This window comes from Wyeomyia smithii, chromosome 3 (genome assembly GCF_029784165.1).
Source record: "Wyeomyia smithii strain HCP4-BCI-WySm-NY-G18 chromosome 3, ASM2978416v1, whole genome shotgun sequence".
Classification (NCBI taxonomy): domain Eukaryota; kingdom Metazoa; phylum Arthropoda; class Insecta; order Diptera; family Culicidae; genus Wyeomyia; species Wyeomyia smithii.
In genome coordinates, this window is record NC_073696.1 from 34887 (window position 1) to 53775 (window position 18889).

The 18889-nt window shown below is 36.0% G+C and overlaps 2 protein-coding genes across 9 annotated transcripts; one reads left to right on the top strand and one right to left on the bottom strand.

Annotated features, from left to right (window-relative positions):
- The first annotated feature begins 559 nt into the window (after nt 1–559).
- On the top strand, nt 560–2753 carry LOC129727176 (bacchus). The gene is made up of 3 exons (XM_055684717.1): nt 560–828; nt 1855–2005; nt 2110–2753. The coding sequence occupies exons 1-3, from the start codon at nt 724–726 to the stop codon at nt 2166–2168; spliced, it is 315 nt and encodes a 104-aa protein (XP_055540692.1). The 5' UTR covers nt 560–723; the 3' UTR covers nt 2169–2753.
- On the bottom strand, nt 2231–13759 carry LOC129727175 (nicotinamide/nicotinic acid mononucleotide adenylyltransferase 1). Of its 8 annotated transcripts, none has more exons than XR_008728496.1 (7): nt 13521–13759; nt 13243–13466; nt 12710–12982; nt 12501–12655; nt 11632–12334; nt 11065–11121; nt 2231–10962 (listed from the first exon to the last, which is right to left on the bottom strand). XR_008728496.1 is itself a non-coding variant. In XM_055684714.1 (7 exons), the coding sequence occupies exons 1-6, from the start codon at nt 13603–13605 to the stop codon at nt 11080–11082; spliced, it is 1125 nt and encodes a 374-aa protein (XP_055540689.1). In that variant the 5' UTR covers nt 13606–13759; the 3' UTR covers nt 2231–10962; nt 11065–11079. The 8 variants fall into 8 exon arrangements, 7 of the variants coding, with proteins under 7 accessions (XP_055540689.1, XP_055540686.1, XP_055540691.1 ...); XM_055684714.1 differs by having other exon boundaries at nt 11989–12334; XM_055684711.1 differs by having other exon boundaries at nt 2231–11121; nt 12710–12958.
- Nucleotides 13760–18889: the final 5130 nt, after the last annotated feature.

The following is an 18889-nucleotide window of genomic DNA, read 5'->3' on the forward strand; positions in this document are numbered from 1 at the left end:
AAACCAAGAGCATGATGAATGTGCAACCATTTTTTAAATATCGTTATCAAATTGAAAACAAACTATTTAGCAGATATGTTTTAATAAAATCCATTCCATGAGTCGATCGCGTGTAGAACATCACAATCGACATAGAAAGCTCAAAGAAAATAACACTGTAAGTAAAATCTGCTATTTTCGGTTGTAAGCATAATCAAAGAATATCTGATACTCATTTAATATGATGTATAGGGACGTACTCATCAGTATTGTATCACAAAACAGGCAAATTCAATTGAAACAAGCACGTCCTCGTGCCAATACTCATGACGGCAAAACAAATTTGAACCATCACATACTCATGCAGCCCACTTTTTGGGTAAACAAATCATTGATTTTAATAGAAAATGCATCAAAGACGTGAATATATGTAAGTTTTAGAATATTGAACATAGTTTTCCAAAGAATTGAATAAACTACCTACTAAATGACCCATAATTTTAAAGTTTACCTGCCGTCATCATATAAGCGACGCTTTCAGTATCCCCTGTGTCTTGTTACCTTCTCTGCGTCGAGTCATAGCAGAAGCACAGTCGTGTTTTAAGCTTCGCTGCGGTTACATCTTTGCACTTAAACTAGAACCAAGAAAATTCTTTGGAACAAAGTTGTTTCCATAATTGTTAAAAAAAGTGTTAGCTCTACATTTACCGCGAGTACCACCTTATATACTAAACCTTAATCAAGATGAGTTCAGAAAACAAAAAAAGTGAAGTTGAAGTCGAGAGCGTTGCCACAACTGAAGAAAAAGCAGAGACCAAGGAAATCAAAGGAGTCAAGCGACCCGCCGATGTAAGTATCTTAATAGCGTCCTTAAGTCAAATTTAATTTGCAAGCGTAATCATTAAACCACGAAGTTAAATAGATGAGCCATTGCCTTAATAGAACATCTTACATTCGAGATGAAACCTTTAAACCGCCAACACACCGGCCGGCATACTTTAATGAAAAAATGTGGGCATTACCCTTATTTTACAATTGAACCAAGTTTGCAGCCCAAATTTAATTTTGAACGTATGTTTACTTCCTGTGTTAATTTTGAAAACAGTTGGTTATGAGTACAATTATTTCTTGAGAAATTATAACATGGCGGCTAGAAACACGTTTTTTGTCTGATGTATCGTGTCATTGTTTCACCGCTTTATTATTGTGATTTGTATCACTTAATAATATACAGTTCCTTTAAAATCGAGGCCTGACATTAGTAATGTTAGTAGCAAATTCAAATTCTTTATTGTTAGCGGCCAGTTTTCTTTGGCTTGGCGTCATTTTGCAGGTAACATCGTTTCTTTTGCCAGATGAATGAATTATATGTGTAAATGCAATCTTGTTATAGGGCTGTGTTTGTTTTGTTGTACTGGTGTACCAATATGAAGAAACGTTTGCGTTTGGCACATGTAAAATATGAGGGTGATTAAAAAACGACGCACTTTGAAACTCCATCGATCTGTATGAGTTGTTTATGTGTCAAAGTGCGGTGGAGTAAAATGCCGGCTTTCAGTATCAATGTATTTGTGATATTGGGCATTGTTAACGGAAAGTGCGCGATTTGTTTGCGAGTAGAGCATCAGCGTGATATTTTTTTAACAGTTGTGTTTGTGTACATGAATACTCGTTTATACAACCCCATTTACAGAAATGTTACACGTTCTTTCCCACACAAAACGAAAGCTATCGTTTTCCGCGCTTTGCAAAGAGAAAACCGTTAGTAGAAAAAGGATTATGTTTTTGGTTCGCATTGTTTTTTCCTTGTGTTATCCACGCATCTTTGTTTTCATATTCATATATAAAAGTAAAAACAATTTCTTACTGTTTTAGGAAAAATCCGCAGAATCCAAAAAAGTGAAGAAGGACGAAAATGGCGCGGGCGAAGAAGAGGAAGACGTTGAGGATGAGGGTGAGGAAGTAGAAGGCGAAGATGAAGAATACGACCTTCCTTATGGCGAAGAAGAAGACATAGAAGCTGAAGGTTAGTTGTAGATCTGTTAGATTTAATGCACGAATATGTTTTGCCGCCATATTAGTAAGCGTCATGTTCGGACTCATTCATATCCTTCTTTACTTTGATTACAGATGAGGAAGAAGAGGAAGGTGACGAGGTTGACGGAGAAGAGGAGGATGAGGATGCGTAATGATGAGATACTGAGTAAGAGTGAGACTAAGTAAAATAGACATAGGTGATTTATTATTTCGATTTGCATTAAATCTGCAAGTAATAAGTATATACAACCATAAACATTGTAAAATTTGTTTGTGTATATATTTTAAAAAGCAACAAAGGAAATCCTAACATAGACAGCATTCACAGCTAGGAATAAGTTTTCCGATTTAAATTAAACCGTTTATTTATGGCTCTAGTTTGTCCTTTGTTAGCAAGGAAGCTTTAATTTGGAAGCAGCTAATTAATAGACGACTTGCATCAGTGGTGCATTGGTTTGATGTGTAAAACATGGTGCAAGTTTAAGTTGTCATTTTTATTTCTCTAGCCCGCAGTCTAAAAGTAATTGTCAAACAACTTCTGATCAGATCCCAATACAACAGTACCTTGTTGATTTTAAAGCAATCACAAACATTAAAATAGTTTAAAATGAATCAGTGAAATAATTACTCAAAATAGCAAATCTAATCCTCGGAATGCGACATTGAAACATTGCGTTTAATTTATTGTATTGATGAATGAAAAACCAGGAAAAAATAAAGTAAGATTGCCGCTGTAATATTGGCTTGAACATTTTTCTATATCCGTGAACATGACTGAACCGAGGTATCATCTTCAATTTAAACAGTTGTCCCTGAGCTATTCTAATTAATAAAACTATATACATTTTGGAGCTTTCGATAGTTAAGCGAAACGTAATGCAATGCAACTATGGTGAACTTGTTTAGATTTTGTGTAACTTGGCTTAGAAAAAAAATCACTTTGTAACATAATTCTAGATTTGCAATGCGATTACTTTGTACATTAACTCTAGGTTTTTATTTAATTCGTGACGTCTGAAAATTGTAATTTTAACTACTTCAACCTTTGCTTATTTTATTTTGGTTTAATAGTAAAAACTCGGGTCTTTCTTACCACGCGGTTAAAACATGCTCAAAAGTTACTATTATATTGCTAAATTCTGCAAATAATTTTGTCCCGTTACTTTTTCGTGACGGTTTTAAAGTGATCTGAGTTAAAAAGTAACTTTTGATTGGAAGCTCGGATTTTAGTAGTTAAATAAAAAATTAGACCAAAACGATTATTACTGATAAATGAACTATTTGTTCCTTGTGGCTCTGCTACAGTCACACTAAGTATATAATCCAAATTAAACACATCAGTTAGATACATCAATCATCAATATTTGTATGATTGATTCCCAAAGTTTTCACAACTATAAGGTAAATCATAAGAAGCACTAAGTCACACCCATTTAATTTACTATCAGCCGATCCGTTAAAATAGTAATGAACAGTATTCAGCATAAACTCGTGTACCAGAGAAATAAACGGAATGTGTTTTCAAAAGTTGTTTTATTCAGAAGAATATTGCAGGTATATAGGTACGTCATGGTTTAGTAATTCTTTATTCATTCTTTTAATGGTTTGTTACAGCTACATATTGTATAGAAAACATATTGAAAAAAATTAAGCACCAATTTTGTCTAATATTTCAGGTTTTAAGCACGTTCTCACAATCGCTTTTTATTGAGCTTTTTCCAGGCGGATTTCAAAATTCTCGTGGGTTCCGAAATTACTCCGGTTCCTAAATGAATTTTTCAGTCAACTTTTTTATGCGGTATTTTTCTTTAGAATTTACTCTGTTGCTTAGTATTTTTAAATGTATTGGAATGAATCGACCGATTCAAACAGATTAGGAAATGAGCTGTTTGAGCATTTGAATAGATTCGAATAAAATGTCAATGCTTATTGAGATTTTCATACGAAATCGTATACATTAGTATGGGTCATTATCGGAAGATTTCAACTGAACAAATATCTCTTGATTTCATATGATAAGATATATCATAATCTCTTGATTTCGAATGATAGATATTATAGCATACGTGATCATTTCGATTTTATTACGATTTAAGGCGCCGTTCAAAAGTTTCGAGGTAAGATGAAAACTTAAGTAACTCAATTTGCTTTTTACGGAACGTGTAGGTATCTCGTTTTGAATCAGATGAACAACGAATAAAGAAATCAACACAATCATATAAGTTTTTTTCTTTATATAGACTCAACACTTCGACCAGAAACATTTGATCTATCTATTTGATATGATCATGGGCGCAACTAAGGAAAATTTCTAGGGGGGCGCTAGTTTTCATACATGTCATTTAAAAAAGAGAAAAAAGAGTAGAGCGCTTGTTTAATAATGTACAAAATAGTTTCGTAACAGCAGAAAAAATCCAAAACAATTTTGTTGAAAATGCATAACACATTGCAATCTGGTGTTATCCAATTTTTTTTCAAAATCTCAGTCTCAGCTCAAAAATTACAGAAGGTCGAATATTTAAAAAAAAATTGTTAGATAACACCAGACCTCGATGTTCCATGCATTCGTTGGAGCTCCATTCGAAAATTTTTCGAAGAATATCCAAAAATCGGTACAAAATGGCTGAAAGAAGGGACGTTTAAAATGGTTGAAAAAACGGTACCGTTCCGTTTAGAACGATATGTCTGGTCAGCCTATACATAACAGATACATAGGGGACTTGCCCCGCCATGCATTGCATTGCTACGCGTTCAGTAGTTTAGTAAGCTTTTTTGAGCTTGAACGACTGCACTTTTCGTAGTTGCTCCTCCGCGATAAATCTAAGCTAGTGCAGTTGCACGAAGAACCACCACGGCTAATTTGGAATTAATTTACCATCAGCTTTGTATATATCGATAACAGCGAACGAAGTGTTACAATTGTTGTTGCCAGAGACCGAGTTAACCTCTGCATCTTTAACGACTATAATGAAAAGGAAGGTTACTTTGTCACTGTGGTCAGTAATGAATTTTTATACTTTTGCTCTTCCCTCTACACGCCTATATATATTAGGGCGGGGCAAAATGGTCGATTTTCTATAATTATATTTTTTTAGGCTCCATTTGGGGCCCCAAACAATCCTAAACTTACCGGTAGTCGATTGGTTTTGCCTCCGCTTGACGCATTGAATTTCAAATTTGTATGATTTGTTTCATGAAAATAAAAAAAATCTTTACATTTTCCATTCTAGAGAGCACAGTTATGCTTAATTGATGCACTAAATTACGTTAAAATATAGTATTTTGATGTTTAACAACTTTGCCGAAGACACTGAAGGGCTGGAATGACCCTAAAAAAAGCTTTAGCTGTTCGAAATTGAGTATGACGAGTCAAATACTCAAAATCATTTTTCTGTTACCAGATTTAGAGAGTTTATTTGACATGGCACAACCGGCGTCAGAAGGATGTCCAACAAAACTAGCCTGTAGTGTCTAGTATATACACTCGGTTGTATTGAGTAAGGACTGTTCATTTTATCAAACGGACACTTTGTTTTGGTGATATCTTTATTATTTTTCAAGCAATTTCTAGACGGTTTTTTGCAAAATGAAGGTTTAGTTTTCAACAAAAAGTACAAAATGTAAAACCTAACTAAGTTCATCTAACTATAAAACTGGTGAACTTTTCCTCGAACTCCACTCATAAGCCTCTTTACAGTTTCTGGCTTAACTTTTCGGCTTGCAGATGACCACATTTTCTTGAACTCATCAATTGACTGTGTTTCTCTACCATCCTTTCGAAGATACCGCTTGATAATTACCCAATAGCGTTCAACCGGACGTAGCTCTGGACAATTTGGTGGATTATTCGCCTTTTCGACGAATTTAATCGTATATTTCTTCAGCATTTCAAGAGTGGCAGCAGCGTAGTGGGCGGATGCAAGGTCTGGCCAGAACATTGGTGGGGTCTTGTGTTGACGATACACAGCAACAAGACGTTTTTGAATGCACTCCTTCCGGTAATTCTCAGCGCTTATGGTTCCTATTGTGAAATATGGCAAACTTTTTTTTCCACAAGAACAAAAAGCTTGCCATACAAGCACTTTCTTACCAAACTTGTCCATTCTAATCGATCATTTTACATCTGGTACTTCCCTACCTACAATAGAATTGAAAAATTGTGGCCCCGGAAGTGTTGTTGCGTCCAGTTTTCAGTAAGTCTCGTCATCCATTAAAATGCAACAGTTTCATTGCTTTTTCAGTATCCTATCCAACCTCTGACATCGTTCCTTTGCCCGTTCATGCTGTTCCTCGGTCCGTTTCGGTGTCTTCTGTTTTTTGTAGGTTCTGATGTTATTCCTTCGTTTGATATTTTGAACCGTTCCTATACTAACTCTGAGTTTTTAAGCAATTTTTCGCACAGAGTCACATTCATTGGACAGTAAAAGCTTCACACACTTCTGCTCGATTTGTGGAATAGCCGCACCTTTTCTGGTTTTGGATCTTGGCAAATCTTCAAGAGAATCGTATTCTCCAAACTTTCTGATGATCTGGTACACAGTAGACTTAGACCTTTTCACAAGTTTTGCAATATTTCTACAGGATAGTCCCTCGGAACAGTACTTTTGAACAATCCAAAAACGAGTATCTTGATCGATTCGTGCCATTTTCCGAAACTTAACCGTTCCGACACCAAAACCAAAACACCGGCACAATGTCAACAAACTCAACTACACGATAAAGGAAGATTCACCAAATTTGGAGTTAATGTTTAGTTTTTATCGTCTATTCAAAATGTCCGTTTTATAAAATGAACATTCCTTAAACAAATGTAGGTAAATGTTCTAGGCTCAGATCTATACAATGTGTTGCAGAGGTTACTACTGAAATCTGACTGACGCTGGTACACAGGTAGTGTTGGCAAAAAATGATTCTCAGTTTTTATTACGACTAGTGCAACCTGAACAGTTATAGCATTTTCAGGAACATTATAGTTCTTTAGTGTCTTCGGTAATGTTGTTAGGTTTGTTCATGACAATAACTAACTAAGGATAATTTCATTGATCGCAATGATAAATGAAATGTTACTGGGATGTAAGTTTGTTTCCTGTATGGACTTCTCATCTCACTGCGATTAGAAATGGTTAATCTATTGTGATATTGTTCTGGTGTCTGCTGTATACAGCACTTCCATTATAGATAAAACCAATATTATAAGTGACTTGCTTGTTATTTATCCTTGCTTGTATGTATAATACTATTATCTTTTCTTTCACGTCTGAACCTCTACTCAAGGATGTAAATTATCACTCGCGTTATTTTTTTCGCCAGTCGATAACTCATTTAGTTAATGAACACAATTCTGAACAACTTAGTATGACGAACTTGAAGTCCTCAAGTAGTGCTACAACATTGTAGAAGAGAGTATTGCTCGTACCCAAACCTGACCTGAGAATAAACCCAGTGCGTTGACACCCCTGCTTTTAAAAGCGAATTCTTCAACCTTGTGGTCATGCAGCTCCAAGGATGTTTAGTACTATTTTAATCGGAACATTTATAACTTCCTGAATCAGCATTTTTTTTGCGAATTAACTAAATATATTTATGAAACAACATGTATTTGCTTTTGTCAACAAAGAATCATTTTATTCATATTTTTCAACTTTTCAACAGCCAAACATACTTATGAGTAATGATGGTTATAACGTATTGCACAAAATTAATATGTATTATTTTCAAAATATCAAATTGACATCTTACGCAACGATCGTTAGGTACTTTCGGGGTAAAATGTGAGTTTAATTAATCGAAAAACGAAAATTGAAAACATACATTCATTTCAGAAAGAGCAGAATACTTTTAAGGACAATCAAATTAACATCCGACACAACGATCGTTAGATACTTTCGGGGTAAAATGTGAGTTCAGAAAGAGCAGAATACTTTTAAGGACTAAACATTCAGCATAGCCTTCTTTTGTGATTCATTGAAAGTGTTCATAATGAGAAGTTTCCCAGGTAGGGATACCATCCGTCCAGATTTAGCAGGACATGTCCTGATTTTGAGACCCATTAAAATCGTTCTGATTTATTTTTCATGTTTTAGCATTTGTCCTGATTTTTCGGAATGATGCCAGATGTTCAGAAATGTTGAAGATTGTTCAGTACTTTTACTTCGACTACGGAACGAAACGGACTCATTTTGAACGATTTTTTTCTTTGGTTGAGTTTTGACGAGAGAAATTGTCTAGTCGTTACAACCCTCAACTATCTGACTTCTGGGTCCTAAAGTTATCCAGCGTTCTACGCACCATAATGGCGGTCGCTATAATGCGTGTTCGTAATATGCGAACCTCTCTGTGTTAAGGTCCGACAAAGAGTAAAGATGAGACGGAAACTCAAGAATAATTAAGTTTTATTAATTAGTTAAAAATACGTCTTGCTTGGAAGGGAGCTCAAATAGGAATGAGTTATTCTTAAGCCTTTTCGTGAATTTAATAGTTATCGTCAGTTAGTAAAAAGTCAGCGGTTGCGTTGTTTCTCAACACCCCTTCTCAATCGGTGACTCCAATTAGGGTACGAAGAATCTTGAACCGAGTGGAATCTAAGGACTTAGTCAATATATCCGCTTGTTGATCCATGGTACTGATTGGTTCAATCTGTATGATTCTAGCTGCTAAATTGTCTCGAACAAAGTGATGTTTAATATCTATGTGTTTAACACGTTTTGACTCCGGGTTTCGTGCCATCCCAATACATCCTCTGTTGTCCTCGTAGATAGGAACTGGCCCAGCTTTACAATTGAAGGTCCTCAAGTAACCCCTTCAGTAATATAGCTTCCAAAACTGCCGCACTCAAAGCGACATATTCCGCCTCGCTTGAAGATGTCTATACTGTGGTTTAGCCTTCAAGTAACGAACTGTCCGCTTCAGTGTCTTTCAATGATTTTCCGTAGGGCACTGGAACCGACCTAAATAGCTTACCGGGAAACACAGATCCGGCCGCACGCAAAGCATCTGATACATTACACTTCCTAATATTTTCCTGTATGGCTTAGTAGTCCGAGAACCTTCCCGATTCAGTTGGAGGCCTTTCTCCATGGGAGTCTTCACGGGGTTGCATTCCGACATACCAAACTCTGTCAGGATTTTTAATGCATTGGTTTCCTGTGATAACTTCAGCTTTCCGCTCTGTTATAATCTATTTTCATACCCAAGAAATGTTTTGCAGTACCACAGTCGGACATCTCGAATTCAGCTGACAGGTGCTGCTTCAATTTCTTGATTGTGGACATTTTTCGGCCAACTATGAGAACATCATCCACGTAGATCACCATAAAAATCTCATCACTTTCGGTAGTTGAAGTATATAAACAGTAATCTCGTCTTGATCGTGTAAATCCTAGTTTGAGCAGCACCGAATTTAGCCTCTCGTTCCAGCCACGTGGTGATTGCTTCAACTTATATATCGACTTTTTTAGTTTGCAAACGGTATTGGAGCCAGCAACTACACCTTCAGGAACTTCGATGTAAAGGTCCTCTTTCAGGTCACCGTGGAGAAAAGCCGTTTTAACATCATGGACGATGGATGGAAACTCAAGAACATTAAGTTTTAATAATTAGTTAAAAATACGTCTTGCTTGGACGGGAGCTCAAATAGGAATGAGTTATTCTAAAGCCTCTTCGTGAATTTAACAGTCATCGTCAGTTAGTAAAAAGTCAACGGTTGCGTTGTTTCTCAACGCTCTGCTTACGTCAGTTTCGCACACGTAAGGTGTATGGGAAATTGTCATTAAAGGTATTTCGAGCAGTTCGTTATTCTTCATTTAAAAATCGAAAGACAACGATATACATTTTTTAAAAATCACGTTTTGCTCAGAAAATTGAACTCTTTCAACTGATATAAAAAAGCAGAAAACCGTGTAAGACTTTAGGACCCAATTTTAAACAGTTTACGTGTGCTGCATATTTTATGTATCTACTAACGCCTAATGAATCAAAGTTGCAAAATTGGATCGTCCGAGAAATACTATAAATAAATGAATGAGTGTTTTGGCGTACTTTGAAGTGCAAATCTCACATTACGTGTTTAATTTATTGATACCTCAAAAAAAGAAAACAGCTCATATCAAATTTGTACCGGAAAAAGTTGTCCTGATCTTCAACCACGACCAAATGGTAACCCCCCTCCCCAGGTTTATATTAAAAGCAGAGTAGGCAGTGTGACTTTGCACTCACTTGAGTTGGATTTGAGTAACAACTGCATAAAAATCGAATTGCAATGAAATTCGCGACGAGTTTGCTGTAACAGTTTGTTGTCCTTTGAAAGCATAAATTCAATCTAAAAACAGGATCATCTGCATCGTGAAATACATCGTGCACTGTTGCCATAGCATGCATTTAAACGCAATTGGTCAGAATATGCGTTGCAACTAAAACAACAAGTGGATTCAAATTGAACTCAAACCTTTACATGAATTTATGCGAAAATCGTAAGGGACTGCTATGCTTTATGAGCAGATAACGTTATAGTTAATTCAATCATGGTCAATATTTATCTGAAATCACTCATTTTTTCATGTATGTTTTACTTTTCGTTTTTCAGTTCGATCAACCAAAGATTAATCCAATGTGCGGCTTATGAAAGCAGGTCATTGTACTAAACCCAATTAACGCGTTTTTAATCACTGTGGTTAATGCTTCTGTTGCTAAGAAGATTGACGAAAACGACCAAACCGATCTAACAAACGTATTTAATATGGTTTTAAATATATTCGAAAGTTTATGTCAAAATAACAAAATATTTTAAAATTACCAAATTTAAAATTAATACTACCAAATTGCAAATTCATACAGAAATCCTGTTTGCAATTGCTACTGACATATTTCTAATTTTTGTTGTCGGTTCTGCACATTTTTTAAATTTATTCACAGCTTGTTTGACAGCTACTGACTTTTTGTTATATGCACCTGTTCGAAAAGCATTAATGATTATTAATCATAGATTATTTCTAAAGTATGGTGCCATTCATTCTCGTTGCGCAGAATGAGAGTAGAATCTCTTACTCTTACCTATGCTGGGTCCAGCTAAACTTGAGTTGCAGATAGTTTTAGCTTCTTTGTGGCGATCTAGACAAATTGACAATATGAACATAGTAAATAAAAAGAATCAGAATTAGTGTGACCACAACATTGTCGTAATGAATTTAACACATGCCGCTGGATACGAAAGTTACAAATGCATTATGTGTGAAATGTAAGCGCAACATATCAATATGCTAAACAAAAACAGTATGAAAATGTAGTTTGTCAACAAGTGCTACAATGACTATAAACTAGTGGGGAAGAACTAAAAGAACAGCAGGAGAAACAACATGTATCGTTGAACGTGTAGGGAGTGAAACGAAATTATTGCAAATGTCGATTTGAGTATTGCAATTGTTTTGGGTATAATAGATCAATTTAATAGTAAAAATACAGTTCAAAACTATAAACGTACCAGTTATAGTAATTCAGAGTATTAAAACAAACAAGTGCATGCTATTCAATTTCTCGAAACGAGAAATAATAAATATAAAACAGATTTCCGAAAGGAATATAAGTATTATATAAAAAACTTTTTCGATAAAAATAACATACTGGTAGCAAAGTGAATTAAACTACATATTCGTGATCGCTGATGACTCGTATGCCGTGTTCGGTGAAAACAAACTTTATCATATCGTCGTAACTTTTCGATGGGCTTATTCGATCTGCAGTGGTCAATGGAGAATCACTATCAACCGGCTGCATTTTCTGCGTATTCATGGTTGCCATTTTTGTTCCCTTTATATTGGGATCAGAAATGATACCCAGTTTTAGGTATTCAAGTTTGGATTGCGTGTCTTTACATGTGCTTTTATTGCACGAAACATTTTTGGTTGGTGAAACTTGTGCTCTAGCCTTATTAGCGGTGCTGCGAGGATCATTTTCCAATGCACTGCTCGAGCCACCCACCTTATCGTCTGTTGAATGATAAACGAAAGCATCGAGAGTACTGACTGCTGTTGAAGGATTTAATCCTGAAGCCACGGTTGTTGTTTTAACCTGTACTGCTCCTCCCGGATGAGACATTATTCCGCGTGCGCTCTTAGATGAGATGTTCTTATCACTGTTTTCTGCAGTACAACAGAACACTCTATTTAAAGTCGTTCGTGGGAGATCAGTTTCGTCCATAGACTCCAAAGTATTAAGTGTGTTCAACTCGTTTTGACATTTGATATATATTGCATCATCATTAACCGGAGATATTGGTGAAATATTCATCGTTTCTTCTCCGACGTTAGTTGATAGAATGAATTTGCTAATGTTGGTTCATATTCAAACAATGGAGGCACAGACATGCGAAATTGAAAGTTTTGTTACGTTATGTTATATTAAGTGGAAATATGCAATGTGAGATTAATTCATTGATTGAAGAGGCTTTTCAAATGAGATCTTGAACAAATTAACTAATATATACTACAAACCTTCCGGTTGTTCCGTATAGTCGATATTTTTTAATGTATTCAATTATGTAATCATCCATCAAATATTTAACTGATAATCCTCGGTTGAGTAATCGGCGAACCAGAGTCGAACTTACATCATTTGCAACCCAGTTTGTAACAATAGTAATGTTTCGCTATAGAAAAAATGAATTAAACTAACATATTTCGTCGAAGATATTTAAACATACCCTGTATCGACTAAGGATATCTGAGTTGAAAATAAACTGCTCTGGATTAGAACCAGCCCGCGAAATTACAACAATTCCATGCTGACCGACAATAGCCTCTATGTCTTCCTCTTTCCACAAACCAGGTGTTGCAAAAGATTCCAAAAGATCTGCACCACACAATAATTTTAGCTGTACATGCTTAGTGACTTTTCCTAAGTCTGCCGGAATCCAGGCAGGAATATCTTGTTCGTTTATATTACTCGAGTCCTTTAATAGAGAATTTATGTAATTCTGCAAGTATAACAGATGTTCAGAATACATTACAAATTGAGGTGATTTCATATTTGCGGTGGTGCCCACCAGAACACTTTTTCTGTATTGTTTTAAAAAGTGTGGCATCCGAATTGAACAGAGTTGGATAATATCAACACTGCAAATGTTGTCAATACATAAAAAAGATAACTTAAGCAACCTCTAAAAATGTTCGTTTATCCGATACAAGGGATGGTGTAGTGTCACCGCAAAAACGAAAACGATATAGGTAATCACACCTGGTGATATTGAAGCGTAAGTCTTGTCCTGGTCCATTCCTCTTGTTGTATTTCCCAATCCGATAGTCGTATCCAGTCGGAAGACTGCAAAGATAATCTCAGCATTGCACATCGATGTGTAGCAGAAACAAGTCCTTTTTTTCCATATGAATCGTGAACAGGAGATACTATGCCCCCTACAACATGTCCATATCCCATTTGGTTGAAATGATCCCGTGCAATTTCTTAAAAAAAATACAATAAATTTGTATGCAAAATGCTCTAAACATATTATTTACCAAACATTCGAAAGTGCATGGGTGTCGGTGGGCTGAATGAACCGCATGCAATTAACATAATTTTCGACGAGGATGTCATTCTCATTTGTGCAGGTTCCGCGGCTTGTATTCCTTTTTAAATATTACTTTATTAGATTTGAATTAAAATTTGCAAACTAACTAAAATATTTAGCGAAGAAATTTATTTATTCAATGTTTACTGATTGTTTACGTTGATGGTTGATATATGTCCAAGTATGATGACAGTTCTACAAGGTATGCTATTCACGTCAATGCATTAGTATTAGTGATCGTTTTCCAATTATCCAATTTTTTTCCAATTTTGTATGAAATTTGAAATGATTTTGCATTTTAAACTAAACTTCTAAAACAAACTTTCCTGAAAAGTAATAGAAATGATGTTGAAACATGTTTTATTTGTGGGGGATACATAAACATGCTGCGGTTTAGGTAAAATATGCTAGTTTTCATCAATTTGCCGGTAACCTTTTTGCACTTTTCGTTTTTTTCTTGTACTCTAATAGCGCTTCTAAATAGAGTCGCTTATGTTTTATACAGTAACAAAAGTCATGAGCTATGACAATGACTAAGATCCAACTATTAGAAATATAGCATTTTTATATATTTTATTTCGACATATTGTCGCAATTTTTCACACTAAATCTAAATTAATATTAATTTCTAGTGTGTTTCAACTGGAGATTCACTCTCCAACCAAAAACAATCAGATATAAAACAACATAAAACGAGAAATTTCCAAAAATGTTCTGAATTACATACAAAACGCGAAATTTTTCATAACGAGATTTGTTTGTGTCCGTGGATAGACAAAAATGTAGCATACCTTGTAGAACTGTCATCATACTTGGGATATATGTACCCATACCAGAGATGCCAGATGTTTTTGAAAATATCTGTAACTGCTCGAAAAACCGGAAAAATTTGCTCGAAATCTGAAATAAATCTATCCGTGGTCCGAAAAAATTTCGCTCGCGCAGGCAAAAGACTGTAAAAATCTGCACACATTTTAAGAAAATCTGCGCAGATGCAAGGAGACTCTGACAAAAATCTGAACAAACCGTGGAAAAACTGCAAATATCTGCAAATCAATAAAAATCTGCACACGGACCCCAAAATTCTGCGTTTTGCCGACAAAACTGCACATTTGGTATCCCTGGTAGTGATTCGAAAGTTATCGATATTTATCGCTAATATCGATAATCGCTTTATATCGATAATATCGCTGAATCACAGCGCTAACGATAATTATCGATAAGTTGCAGGCGGCAGGTCAGGTGGCACTAAGAATGCGAATTATTTCTTGCACTTTCAAAATATCATATAGTAATTATCCGAAATAACCAATTATTGTTCCCAATTTTCTACTGGCCGAAAAACTTTGGTAAAATTTGAAAGTGAACAAACATTATTCTTGCTTTTGCGACCTCGCACCCCAAAGGGATGGTAGCCCTATCTAAACTCTACACGTTTAGCAGTAGGCAAAATATCAGTGCTTTATTTAAAAATAAAGCCCCGAGGCAGACGCCCAGCAAAAGTTTATACTTATCACTTTTTTCAGGAAGACTCTTCACTCATTCAACATAGAAAAAGATAGCATGTTGCTATCCCCTTGTCGCACCCAGTGTGTCGAACAGTTGACATTTTTGCATGACAACGTATCGAAAAATACTGTTGCCTCTCTCGCAGACTGCGACAGCAGCGTTCAACTGTACGCTTCTCTTTTTGAGAGAATCGTGTGACTTAAAGGCAACACGGATGGTTAACGATTCTCTTTTGTGCTGATCTCCAGCCACTTCGATATCTCGACTGTCGCGTTGTGCGAATGACAATAATTGGCAATCATGCGACAGTTTGGCACAGTAATAAGATGAAAAATCAATAATAACTATGTATGTACTGCCGAAAAATATCATCAATCGTGAACACCAGAAAATTTGAATCCCAACTTCTAAACCATTTCATTCGAAAATAGTTCGCTGTAGCGAAAGTCTCATCCAAATTTAGCATATTTAATCAAAAACAGGACAATAAAAGCATGAATATTACAAATTCAATTAACGTCCTCGTGCCCAAATAAAAATTGACGCTAAATGAATTGATTCCACTTCAATTCATAATAAATGCAATAAATACCAGAGACAGCCACAGTCAATAACACACGAGCCAGAGATTGTCTATACAATGACAACAATATAAAAAGAAGTGGGCGAGAGAATTGTTGTTCATATTGAATTCGTGACAAAAAGCAAGAGATAAAGCAGATCGTATGAAACTTCGGTAGCGGCTACTGTCGCGTAGTGTTTCATTCCACAGAGGTAATCACAAAAATCTTGCTACTGTCGTGTGAATACTGTAGCGTACCAGTACATTTTCCTACCCTGGTCGCACCCCTTCAAAAATTATCGATAAGAGCCAGGAAACTATCGATGTTATCGTTAACGATTTTGCTCGATATTTCCCATCACTAAGGGTTTCATTCATATAATACATAACGCACTCAGTGATGGGGGAGGGGGGGGGTATTCAGCGAAGCGTTACTTTGCGTGTGTAGAACATGTAAATTTGCGTTACGTGGGGGTGGGTGGGTATTGAAAATTGCCAAATTCCGCGTTATGTAATACTTGAATGGTTCCTAATCCCTGACCCACACTGTCACTTTGGCCAGAGATGCCATATTTCCGGAACTGCTCGAAAATAGGAATAATGAGAGTCTAGTGTATATCGAGTCGCGCAAAGATGAAACCAGAGGAACCAAATCAGTGTCAAACGAGGGTACCAATCGAGCAATGTAAATAAACAAGGTGATAATGTTAGGAGTTAATGAAAAGTGTTTCAATTATGCGTGATAAAGAATATGTGTTTTCCGAAGTATTAACTACACATTTTAAATCCAACATTAAACCTGTACACTGGTTCAGTGACATTTAACAAAGCATACACCGGTGATGCTTTCAAAACTGTGTACCTTGTGAAGAATTTTACAAAACGATATTCGCTTATGCATGGTGAAAAACAAAACTGTGTAGTTCTTGGCAACAAACGACACATAAACTGTGTTGCCAAAACAATAGATTTTCTCTTTGCGCGACTCTATATACACCTAAGGGGAGACATCTGGCTTCTTACTCACTCACCTCGATGATCCCTGTTGTATTTTTCGTAAGTAATGCCATTCACTCGGAAAAAACTTGAATGTTTTAATGCTTTTTTCAGCATTATGTACAATTCCTCCTGCAGGCGATATTTTTACCACCTGAGGGTTACCGGAGAATTTGCATCTTTAATATCCTTAAAATCAAATGTGTCATCCATCAATGATTATGATTCATTCATTGACCCATCTGAATTGTACTCTCCGCATAAGCAAACTTAATCCAAAACGGAATCAAAAGTTGAAATAAGCAGAGTCTATGTTTATAATATAGAGTCGAGCAAAGATGAAACCAAAGGAACCAAATCAGTGTCAAACGAGGGTACCAATCGAGCAATGTAAATAAACAAGGTGATAATGTTAGGAGTGGATGAAAAGTGTTGAAATTAAGCGTGATAAAGAATATGTGTTTTTCCGAAGTTTTAACTACATGTTTTAAATTTACATTAAACATGTACACTGGTTCGGTTAAATTTAACAAAGCATCACCGGTGTAATCTTTCAAAACTGTGTACCTTGTGAAGAATTTCAAAAAATGATATTCGCTTATGCATGGTGGAAACAGAACTGTGTAGTTCTTGGCAACAAACGACACAAAAACTGTGTTGCCGAAACGATAAATTTTCTCTTTGCGCGACTCTATATACACATAGACTCTGGAAATAAGCTTACAACACAGGCAAACAGACAAATAACGATCAATTCAAATGAGTTTCAGTTATGCGGAATCAGGGGGAATCTATCTGTCAAATATCGTGGAACCATGACCAACACATTTGGCAACAAGGCGTCTGTATGTTTTGGTTTTTTTTCGTTTTGATCGAAGTAAAATGGAACGTTCTTTTTTATCAAAACTTGAGAAATCGCGGAAAACTTTTATTAATAATGCGTTTCGTAGTGAAATTTTGGGACAGCAACAAGTTTTCGACGAAAATTGATGATGTTTTATCGTCACATTGGTAATTTATCAAACGTCATGGACCAACAAACTTCATGGACCAGAGTTGATCTGAGATAACGCACACATATATGAAATTTGACAGCGGTAAATCCCCCCTGTGCGGAATATTCCCGTGCTAACACTACACTATTTACTTCCGACATTGAGCAGTGGCAAGGTTGCATATTCAATTTCGGGGTGTCAATATCATTCAATTTGCCGCGTGCTGATAGCTCGCTCCACAAGTACAATTTTCAAACTTGATGTACGACAAACTTGCAGTCCTAAAATAATGCTACAAGTCTGTTGAAGAAAGCAATGCTCTAACTCTTGTGCCTAAAGTGTGAGAGTCCATATTCAGCGGGATGTTCAGCCAATATTCGCGGCGAATATTGACTGAATATTGCACTGAATATGGGCTCTTACGCTTCAGGCGTAAGAGTTAGAGCATTCCCCATTCGACAAACTTGTAGTACTACTTAGAGACTACAAGTTTGTCATACATCGTATTTGTAAATTGTACTTTTGGAGCAGGTAGTCGGAAAAAGTACCCTAAAATTGAATATGCATCCTTGAGAAGCGGTATACTGTTCTTATGCTTCACACAAAACCGTATTATCTCCTTGCGCACTTTTAGATCTTTTGGTAATCGATATAAGTGATGATCCAAGTCGGATCTCTCACTACACCCGTATTTGTACGCTTTGAACTTTATTTTGAATGTTGAATTGAAAATATTTTAGATTGTACACGGAAAACGAAAAGTAACCATTTTCATGTCGATTTCACTCAACGGCGTCGTTCCGTGCAGGAAGCCAATTTTGAGTAGTTGTAGATTAATTCAATAGAAGGTATATAGCACTAAGAGTAATAATACGTAAAGAATACCCAACGTTCAGTTCAATCTTTTAAACTGTGCCCTGGGTAGGTTTCAGTTAATTTCATTCGATTGAATTAATATTATATAATAATCTATTAAATCTATCTCAAAACCTACTCACGTACCTTCTAATTTGGTGTAACGGGCTTTATTATTGCTGATTGCATCTGAAACGCGAATTACAGACAACTTGCAAGTAAAATTCAGATAACGTGCACGCCAGATTGATCGTATACCAGTCAACTAGAGCGAACGCGTCAGAATGCCTTCGTAAATCGTATCTATCCAGCTTTTTACGCACCATAATGGCGGTCGCTATAATGCGTGTTCGTAATATGCGAACCACTTACGTCTTACGTCAGATTTGCGATTTCTGT

Bases quoted from the DNA above. Each gene is read 5' to 3' on its own strand.
- LOC129727176 (XM_055684717.1), top strand. From the start codon at position 724: ATGAGTTCAGAAAACAAAAAAAGTGAAGTTGAAGTCGAGAGCGTTGCC. The intron at 829-1,854 runs GTAAGTATCTTA...TTACTGTTTTAG, and splicing joins GAGTCAAGCGACCCGCCGAT to GAAAAATCCGCAGAATCCAA. The intron at 2,006-2,109 runs GTTAGTTGTAGA...CTTTGATTACAG, and splicing joins AGAAGACATAGAAGCTGAAG to ATGAGGAAGAAGAGGAAGGT.
- LOC129727175 (XM_055684710.1), bottom strand. From the start codon at position 13,605: ATGAGAATGACATCCTCGTCGAAAATTATGTTAATTGCATGCGGTTCA. The intron at 12,983-13,242 runs GTGTGATTACCT...TTATACTTGCAG, and splicing joins TTACGCTTCAATATCACCAG to AATTACATAAATTCTCTATT. The intron at 12,656-12,709 runs GTATGTTTAAAT...TTTTTTCTATAG, and splicing joins ATATCCTTAGTCGATACAGG to CGAAACATTACTATTGTTAC.